Source organism: Chrysochloris asiatica, unplaced genomic scaffold (genome assembly GCF_000296735.1).
Source record: "Chrysochloris asiatica unplaced genomic scaffold, ChrAsi1.0 scaffold00287, whole genome shotgun sequence".
Classification (NCBI taxonomy): domain Eukaryota; kingdom Metazoa; phylum Chordata; class Mammalia; order Afrosoricida; family Chrysochloridae; genus Chrysochloris; species Chrysochloris asiatica.
In genome coordinates, this window is record NW_006408805.1 from 2,232,925 (window position 1) to 2,242,797 (window position 9,873).

The 9,873-nt window shown below is 45.6% G+C and overlaps 1 protein-coding gene across 1 annotated transcript in view; it reads right to left on the reverse strand.

Moving 5' to 3' along the window:
* Positions 1 to 9,873, reverse strand: part of KIRREL3 (kin of IRRE like 3 (Drosophila)) — an 881,737-nt gene that overhangs the window by 15,116 nt on the left and 856,748 nt on the right. The window contains exons 10-11 of the mRNA XM_006874577.1: positions 7,938 to 8,064; positions 3,378 to 3,478 (exon numbers count right to left, since the gene is read on the reverse strand). Of these exons, the coding sequence (XP_006874639.1) occupies positions 3,378 to 3,478; positions 7,938 to 8,064 (228 nt within the window). The remainder of the gene's footprint in view (positions 1 to 3,377; positions 3,479 to 7,937; positions 8,065 to 9,873) is intronic.

The following is a 9,873-nucleotide window of genomic DNA, read 5'->3' on the forward strand; positions in this document are numbered from 1 at the left end:
CCAGAGCTGATAGCAGGATTTAAAGGGAAGGGTTATCCACCTTCCTTTGCCCTGCTTTATGCTGATCAGTTGGAAAAATCTATATTGCTCTACATGTAGCTTTGGGGTTTAAAAATGGCTGGCCAATGGACCTTCAGAGTCCCTTGGTTATGGTGCTAGGTGGACCACCCTTAGCAAACTAAGTCTATCTGACCAGGGGGGATCAACAGAAGTAGGCCTCCTTTGAGCCCTTTTCCTGTGATCCAAAGCATAGAAGAGCCATTATCTCCAGCCAGCCCAGTCAAGAGGGAGCTGCCTCAAAAAGGGATCTGCATTTGGTCTGGTATGCTGTCTGCTTCTTGTTGTAAGTAATAAAAGCAACTTTCCACGTGTTAATGTGTTAAGACTCTGACTGGAAGGATGTGATAGTCATGGAGGAATCACTATTAGTGATTAGTCCACATTTTCTAACAACTTTCTGGTGGTGGTGTTTGGTGGTTATGTGCTGTAGAGTCGATTCCGACTCATAGCGATCCTATGCAGGGTTTCCAAGGCTGTAGATCTTTATGGGAGTAGAAAGCCTCATCTTTCTCTCATAGAATGGCTGGTAGTTTCGAACTGCTGACCTTGAAGTTAGCAGACCAACTCCTAACCACTATGGAAATCTGAGATGATCTGTTCATTGTAGTCTGTTTAGCAGCGTCCTTCACCACTAGATGCCACTAGTACCCTACCCCCTAACTGTGAAAATCCAGATCACTCTGCAGACATTGATAAAGATGCCCTGTTGTTGGTAGGTGCCACTGAGTCAGTTCCAATTCATAGTGGCCCTATGCACAATAGAATGAAACACTGCCATCCTTAACATTGTAATGCTTGAGCCCATTGCTGCTGCCACTGTGCCAATCCACCTCCTGCCAATCCATCTCCTTCAGGGTCTTCCTCCTTTTCGCTGACCCTCCACTTTACCAAGCATGATGTCCTTCTCCACAGACTGGTCCTTTCTGATAACATGTCCGAAGTTTGAGAGACAAAGTCTCATCCTCTGGCTTCTAAGGAGTATTCTGGCTGTACTTGTTCCAACACAGATTGGTTTGTGCTTCTGGCAGTCCATGGCACTTTTAATATTCTCCTCAAACATCATAATTGAAATGTACCATTTCTTCTGCTATTTTCCTTAGTCAGTGCCCAACTTTCACATGCATGAGATGATTGAAAATACCATGGCTTGTGTCAGATGCACCTTAGTCCTTAAACTGATCTCTTTGCTCTTGAACACTTTAAAGAGGTCTTGTGCAAACAGATTTGCCTAATGCAGTATGCCACTGGATTTCTTGACTGCTGCTCCCATGAGTGTTGATTGTAGAACCAAGCAAAATGAAATCTTTGACAACTTTAATCTTTTCTCTATTTATTAATAAACCATATGACTGTCAGATTCAAATGGTTACACCAGCCCATTTCAGCTTGACCATGCAAGGATGTGGATCTTTATGAGTTGTGTTTCATTTTTGACAGCTTCCAATTTTTCTAGATTCATACTTCGTACATTCCATGTTCCTGTTATTAATAGATGTTTGCAGCGGTTGCTCCTCATTTTGTGTTGTGCCCCATCAGCAAATGAAGGTCTCCAAAGCTTTGCTCCATTCATGTCATTATGGTCAATTCTACTCTGAGGAGACAGCTGTTCCCCTAATGTATTTCGAGTGTCTTCCAACCTGAGGGGCTCATCTTCTGGCACTATAGCTGACAATATTCTGCTGCTATCTATGAGGTTTTCAGTGGCTAAACATTCAGAAGGAGTCTGCCTCTCCTTCTTCCTAGTCTGTCTTTGTCTAGAAACTCAGCTGAAACCTGTCCACGATGAGTGACCCTTGTTGGTGTGAAGTGCTGTTGAGTCAATGCTGACCCATAGCAATCCTATATAGGGTTTCCAAGGAGCAGCTAGTGAGCTTGAACCACCGACCTTGCAGTTCAAACGACTTTGCAGTCTGACACAGTAGCCCACAGTGCCATACCAGGACTCCATGGGTGACCCTGCTGGTCTTTAAAATATTGGTGGTACAGCTTCCAGCATCTCAGCAACACGCAGGCCAGTACAGTATGACAAACTGACAGATGAGTGCTAGGAAGGTTCACGGGTGGACCCAAATCACCCCTGGTTGAGAATCACTGCCTAAAGCATAGAGTTATCTATCTCTGAAGAAAAGGATGGTATGCATAGCTCTAGAGTAAATGGAATAGTTTATATGTATGATGTTTGAAAAAAATAGTGATGTGAAAAAGAGGTGTCTGGATAAGTTGTATGTGTGAATTCTTGTAATGTTTTTGTGAATCTTTTCAAATGGTGAATGAAATGAATGCCTGCAACGTGTGTTCACAAGGCTGACAGTCTTAGTTCTTTAAGAGTCCTTTCACACGCATTATGAGCAGCCACACAGGGGGGCTCACAGCCGGGTCAGCATCTGGCCCTCCCTGGCTCGACCTCACTGTGAAAAGCTAGAACTGCCTTGTTGACTTGACCCCTGGGTCTGTCTTCTAGAAGGATTGCCTTAGGCATTTGGGATTTCTAACAATAATATATTTCCCCAATATTGCTTATATTAGATGGACTTGGGTAAGAAAAATAACCCCAGCTCATGGCGACCTCATGCATATCAGAATAAGAAGGTACTCCAAAGGGTTTTTCAATGACTGAGTTTTTGGAAGCATGTTGTCAGGGTTTGCTTCTAAGGCAGCTCTGGGTAGATTTGAACCTCTAATATTTGTTAGCAGTCAAGCAGCTTACCTGCTTGTATCACACAGGGACACCTTGCATTATTTAAAAAATGAAAATATTCGGGAGGGCTAAGTGGGAATTACTCAGATGATCTTAGCTGCATTGCAAGGGGGTAAAAGTTTTGAGGAAGGGAAGGGGAATAATTATTTTAGGTGAGAGCTTTTAATAAATGATGCCAACTTGGAGATTGATAGGGGCGGACTCTGGGAGGCACAGAAAGGAGTGTGCCAAAGAGAAACTTTACTCTCTTTAAAAGATTTTCCAAAGACTGGCCTTGAACCCAGAAAAGGGAAAGAAATGGTTTCTTTGGCCTCACTCATTTGCCCCTCTGCTCCTAGGAGGCAGATTTCAGTGAGATTGATCAGTATGCTTTCCGCTGAATGGCTGAACGGACTTCAGTGCTCTTCGCAGATGAGCTCAGGGAGCAGTGTCTTTGCTGATATTGGAGACTGGCTGTCAATTTGTCTTCACAAGGCCTTTCCATCAGAGACAAGGTAGGTACAGCTTTCCCCATTGAAGCCCCAACGGGTATACCAGCTACCAGGACCACACAGCTGCCAGGAGAGATGCCCCCGGAGATGACCCTTCCCGTGATGGTGACAGTGGTGACAGGACTCACTATTCGGTCTGGTGGTGGTGTGCTCCGGATGAAGCACTTGATTTGGCCCTTCTCCCCATGGAGGGCGTGCTGGGTCTGGGTGCTGGAGATGATGGGGGGTCCTGTTAGGGAGACAGCATCACAGTACAGATTTGGGAAGGGTAGATCCCTGGATGCCCCACCTCCCTCAGCAGGTTCAGAAGATTATTCATTAGTTTAATCATTAAGCAAACATTTACTGAAGGCCTGTATGTACAAAGTAAAGTACCAGGTAGGGGACTCGATAGATTAGACATTTTGTTGTAAACCTCTCAAGGGATCATGAGTGAATGCTTCTAAGTCAGAATTCCCAGAAGATATAAATAACTATAATAAAAGGTGGTGAGTGTTAGTACCGTGGAGTGGTACAGATAAAGTGCTAACTGACTTCACAGAAGAGGAAATAATTCTACCAGAGGACAGGAAAAGCTTTATGATGGAGGTGGTAAGCCTGGGAAGGGAGGAGGGGACAGTGGAGACTTAAGGAAGAGCCACTATCCAATATAATGTCACCTCCACATTAGCCAGCTGTTCAATTTCAAGGGATTTATCAGATGTCCAGTAGAGGGAGCACTTGCCTAAGAAACTGTGTGTCCTTGCGGGGCTGGGCCTGCCTGGGAGGAAACTAAACTAGCATGCTCTACCAAGGGCTGGGAAACACCCTGGGAATCACCCAGCGCTGGGCATGTTCACAGCCAGAATTGCGCCTTTGTTTTAGGAGGCCTTATAAGACCTCTAAGCAGCTCTGGTAGCCTAGCGGTAATGAATCGGGCTGTGAACTGCAAGGTCAGCAGTTCGAAACTACCAGCTATTCCGCGGGAGAAAGATGAGGCTTTCTGCTCCCGTAAAGATTTACAGCCTCGGAAACCCTTGTACAGGGTCGCTATGAGTCGGAACCGACTCCACGGCACATAATAACAACATAGTTCATTGCTTTGTCTCCTTTCATACCCAGACTGCCTCAGATGAGACTAATGTTCAGAAACTGACTGTGTGTGTGATGTTCATGAATGTTAGGTTCCAAGAGTGCGTGGGTCATTTACTGCATTGGCTAGCCTTTGGGGGCATCCAGCAACTCTTCTATCTGCTCTGCTTTATATCTAACCCACATCTTTCCCGTCTGACAGGGATGAGGAGAATGGTTGGTTTAGTATTGCTCAGGTCACCTAGGCCTTTTGGGACTGCTGAAGTGATGGGTGTAGGAACAGAAACCTCCTGGGGGTTGTTGTCATTGTTGGGAAGTGCCATCAAGTCAGTTCCGACCCATAGTGGCCCTGTATAGGGTTTCCGAGGAGCAGCTGGTGAGCTTGAACCGCCAACCTTGCAGTTCAAACGGCTTTGCAGTCTGGCGTATTAACCCACAGAGCCACACCAGGCCTCCTCCTGGGGTTTAGATAGCAAGAAATAGAGCATAGAGAGGAGGAACAAGAGACCTGGAAACCAGGCAAACTTATGCTGGGAACAAAACAAAAATTGCTGCAAACATAATTGCTGTTTATTAGGCACCTTAATTAAAACAGATTTGCATTTCTATGAGTAGCTCTCAGCCAAGGGGGGAAATGATACTCAGACTTCTGTCGAGTTTAGGATGGCAAATGAGGTAGATGTGGGGACCCTCAAGGTAGGAATCTCAGCCTCAGTGACTTTAAGCCCTTCTTTTGTCTCATAAAATCCTTGAGCACCAAGGAGGTCTTGGGCCAAAGGAGATGAGGAGTGGAGGATATTTTAGGAGCCTGGATGGTGCTTAGTTTTATTTCTTGACTGAAGGTGATGATACCATAGAACCTTTCCCCTTCATTCCCAGGAACTAGGGATTCCGTGGGGGTGAGGTTCTAAAAGCCACCAGGCAAATGCATGTGTGTTTATGGGCTTCTTAAAAGGAAACAAAATCAGAATGAAGGGAAATGAGGTTGGGAAAGGCTAACAGCAGTGGTATGGTTCATCTTCCTGCTTCCTACAGATCTTGGGTTTGAGCCTAATCTGTGTCAGTCCTTTCCTAGTGGGCACTGGTCAGCATCTCCATAGGCTGGGCTTGTTTGGATGAAAGCCTTATCTCATTCTGAATCCTTACATAATGTCAGATCCCTTCAGCACATGCTCACATGACTTTCCAAACCACAGCTCCACTATAGGATAGGAGCCCTGGGCAGGCTTCTTCCCCTGAGCCATTGATTCCATCCCCCTGCCTCAGGACAAAATGACACTGCTGCTGCAAGGAACATATAGTTGAGTCAGTTCTGACTCTTAGTGTCCCTGCACAGGGTTTCCTAGGCTGTAAATCTTTATGGGAGCAGAAACCTCATCGGTCTCCCAAGAAGCAGCTGGTGGATTCGAACTGCTGACCATCATGTAACCCACTATACTACCAGGGCTCCATAAGTCCAGAAAAAAAAAACAAAGCAGCAGATCTCTTCATTCCAATGTCTTCAACATTCTGCTTCCCAGCAGTTGAGGGAGCTCCTAACCTCATCCCTGATTTTTGTTTTCTTTTAAGAAGCCTATAAACACACATATATTTGCCTGTTGGCTTTTAGAACCATTTCCTAAGGAATTCCTAGTTTCTGGACAGTGGAGGGGAGAGGAATGGTTTGGAAAGATGAGCCCAGTGACCACAGATTAAGCACTGGGTAAATTCCAGGTCCCAGCCAAGAATGTCCTTCCCAAGCATGAGTTCCCCCAGGGGCTGTTCTCTTTCCTCAAGAAACCACTTCAAGTCTCTATTGGGGAAATGTCTGCCATCTAAAATGGCAATGGAATGTCTGTTCCTCCTTTCCCTACTCACCCCCGAGAAAGGAGGATGTTAATTTCACAGCTTTAGGTATGGTGACCCTGGACAGCATGTAGGAGTCTGAAAGCCCCAGCATGCTGGTCACGGGGCAGCAGACTGGAACTGGCCACTGTCACAGACAGCCCCAACTCTCCAGTGTCCCCAGTTTAGCTACGGGGAGCTGTCGATTCCACTGATCCCTTCATGACCATGTCAGACACTGGGCCCCGGCAGGAAAAGGCTGCAGCCGTGTTGCCATGGATATAATGGAGGCGTGATCAGATGCTGTTATTTTTAGCCCTGCAGTACCAATTTATTGGTGGCTTCCTGGGGACACATAGGAAAGGCTCAAGGTTCTGCTCAGGCATTCTGAGCATTCTGGGGTCTGGATGGAGCCAAACTCCCTCGGGGGCTAGTTAATGGGGACATGGAGTGGAAGAGTTGAAGAGGCACCAAGTTGGTTTTGGTATTTTAGTGAAGAAGGGGGAATAGAGGAGGAAGAATAGTGGGCACTTCCTGGGTTAAGATGAAGCAGAATTGTGCGGATTTTAGAATATTTGCTCAGCCCTTCCTTAGGGCGCTGATCTTGAGCGGGGACTCTTGGACTCAAACGCCCTACAAACATCTGGATGAATGCCTTGGGGTATTGGTAGAGAAGAGGGCTTGGGGCATAGGTGAGGCCTGAAATCTGAAACCCACCCAAGTGAGGACATTTGGAAAAGGCAGAGAGATGACCTTTCCATTTCTTACCCCCTCACACCAGCAGTTTTGGTTCTGATCATGCCCAAGTACATAACATGGCAGGGACTTCTGGAATTTTCCTTCTGGTGCTCCCAGATCACCATGACCTTTTACATCCCATTATCTAGACCTCTTCTGACACCCTTGTCCCTACATGTATCACTTAATAGGCATCTACTAACTACTGTCTTGGAGAATTATGAAAACATGCGCCTGCTATAATTCTTCATGTTATACTTGGTCCCAGGGGAAGACCACAGATCTTCTCAGCTCTGTGGCTCTAATGCAGAGAAGAGGCCAGTCAGGAGCCACAGAGATGTCTCCTTAAATTTCCCACCAGGATCATAGATACTTTGGGTAGGTCAAAGAGGTGACTATGGATTCTACATTGGCCGCTCAATGGCTCTCTGACCCTGTCTTCTTTGACCCGAATAAAATTCATGAGCTATGGTTCTTAAGGCTGAGATTCCTTAAGCGGCAACAAAGAAGAAGGGATACACAGGTGGTTTATAACCACCCAAGTTATAAACTTCTGAAGTATCCACAACTTGTACTTGCCCTTTAATGTTATGTAAATGTGCCCTCACTTTGAAAGGATTGACCCAGCCCCTACTTGCAACAAATTCTTCATCATAGTCACCCTCACTGTTGCACATGCAGCTTTTAAATTATTGAGAAGGCTTCTAGTCATTTCTTGCACTAAAGTAAGGCTAACTAAAAACCATATGTGCCTGCTCTGATTTATCTACAAATTCTTTAAAATACAGTTAGGAACTGAGCTCATAACCTAGAGCCTGCCTGTATGAGGAAATTATGGTAACATCAAAACAAAATTAAACAAAACCCTGGTCTGTCCTCACGCAGGGTTGGGTTCCAACAGGTTCTACATGGGTGGAAATCAGCGCTACCAACCCATAGTGGGAGGTAACAGCAAGGGACAGGAATGTGACTCCCCACTGGGGCAATGCCAGGTACCATGATGCAGGGGCTCTTCTCCCCCACTGCTAGCCCCACCCTAGGCTGAGTGGTCTCACCATTGACAGTCAGCGTCACCTCTCGCTCCCCGGCTCCCACTCGGGGTACCACTGCTCGGCACACGTACTTTCCAGCATCTTCCTGACGCACAGTTTTGAGGGTCAGGGTTTTTTCGTTGCTCAGGACCTAGGAATAATGGAAGAGTCAGACACAAAGGTAGGGGCAGACATTGGTAGGTCAACGATATAATTCTCAGCTTCCATGGGGGAGAGCCGGTTACTCCCTGGCCAATGTGCTCATGCGCAACCACCACTGTCTGTCAGTGGAGGTGTGAGTGCTGCTTTAATGCTGAGCAGATTTCAACTGCGTGAGTTTCCGGATGAGGAGGGCTGAGAAGGGAAGTTGAAAATTAGCCAATGAGAACTCTATGGATCACGGCAATCTGATTTGCAAATAATCATGGAGTGCCACTGGACTGGCGGCCTTTCATTTCTTTGTACATGGGGTCAGTGAATCAGGAGTCAACTTGACAACAGCTAACAACAACAAAAAATGATTGGGGGATCCAGAGGCTCCCTGGTACAGGGAAAGGATGCTGGTCTTCCTGTATCTGTAATGATGTCTCCTCTCCCAGTCTGTCCACGGGTGAAGTTATCCCTGGAACTGTCTAATCTGAGTCATTTTCAGTTTCCCTTTGGGATAAGCTTGGCACTAGATAATTCAGCGTGTGAATCCTGAATCCACCTGTGAATAACTGTCGCATCGGATGGATTGATTTGGCACTAATTCTGTGACAGATTTACTGTTTTACATGTTTTGTAATTAGCCAGTGGAGATCTGGCAGCATAATGGATTACAAATTGGTTTGCTAACCACAAGGTCAGCAGTTCAAATCCACCAGCTGCTCCAAGGAAAAAAGATGAGGCTTTCTGCACCAGTGCAAGTTTATAATTCTGGAAACTGTAGGGAGCAGCTCTACTCTGTCATATAGGGTCACTATTGAGTCCAGTCAACTAAGAAGTAATGGTTTATAATTAGCCACGAGGCTGTGAATCCTTTGGACACCATGATCATCTCCCTGGTCTGGATGATTCATTCATGTCTTGTCTTGTCTGTGTCTTTTTTTTTTTTTTTTTTAAGGTTTTTATTGTGAATTGAGCAAACGTTTACAGGACACATCATCAGTTTTACATTCAACAAATTATACACCTTGTTTCATTAAAATGATTATAATCCCCACCTTGTACCATCAGTTAACGGTATTTCTCTCTATTCACTTTGGTGGTGGTGGTTATGTGACGTGGAGTTGGTTCCAACTCATAGTGACCCTATAAAGGGTTTCCAAGACTGTAAATCTTTATAGGAGCAGAAAGCCTCATCTTTCTCCTGCGGAAGAGCTGGTAGTCTCGAACTGCTGACCTTGCAGTTCACAGCCTGATTCGTAACCACTACGCTGCCAGAGCTCCTATTCACTTTTGCTCTCTTTTTTTTTAAACACTCAGGCATATATAGTAATTTACACCACCAAAGGACACATTCTACAAGTCTGCCTCCTGGCCGCCATCTCTTAGTCCCTCTTTTCCCATGAATCTAGAATCCTCAGCTGCTCCCTCTCTCCATGTTCCCATCTCTGCCTCCATCTCTGGTGTCACTGCTTCTCTGCATAAGGTCCCGCATTCCACTTGTGCTCTTCCCCCTTGATGGCCCTAGGGTCCTTTGTTTCTGGACTGTAAGATTAACTACTCCCGTTTTTGTTACAAAACTTCTACCTTTACAACTGTGACAGTCGCAATTAGTCATGATAACAATTACTCACTATTGAATCATAAAAATCTTATCCACATCCCTTTTAACCAGACACATCTAGACAAGATGAAAACTATTCAGTGGGGACTCTTTTCCCCCACACCCTATTAAACTAAACTCCCCCTTGAAACCTTGTAAGCTAGTCACTTTGTGCCTTTATCGCCTACTCATTTTAGGTAGCCAATGTCT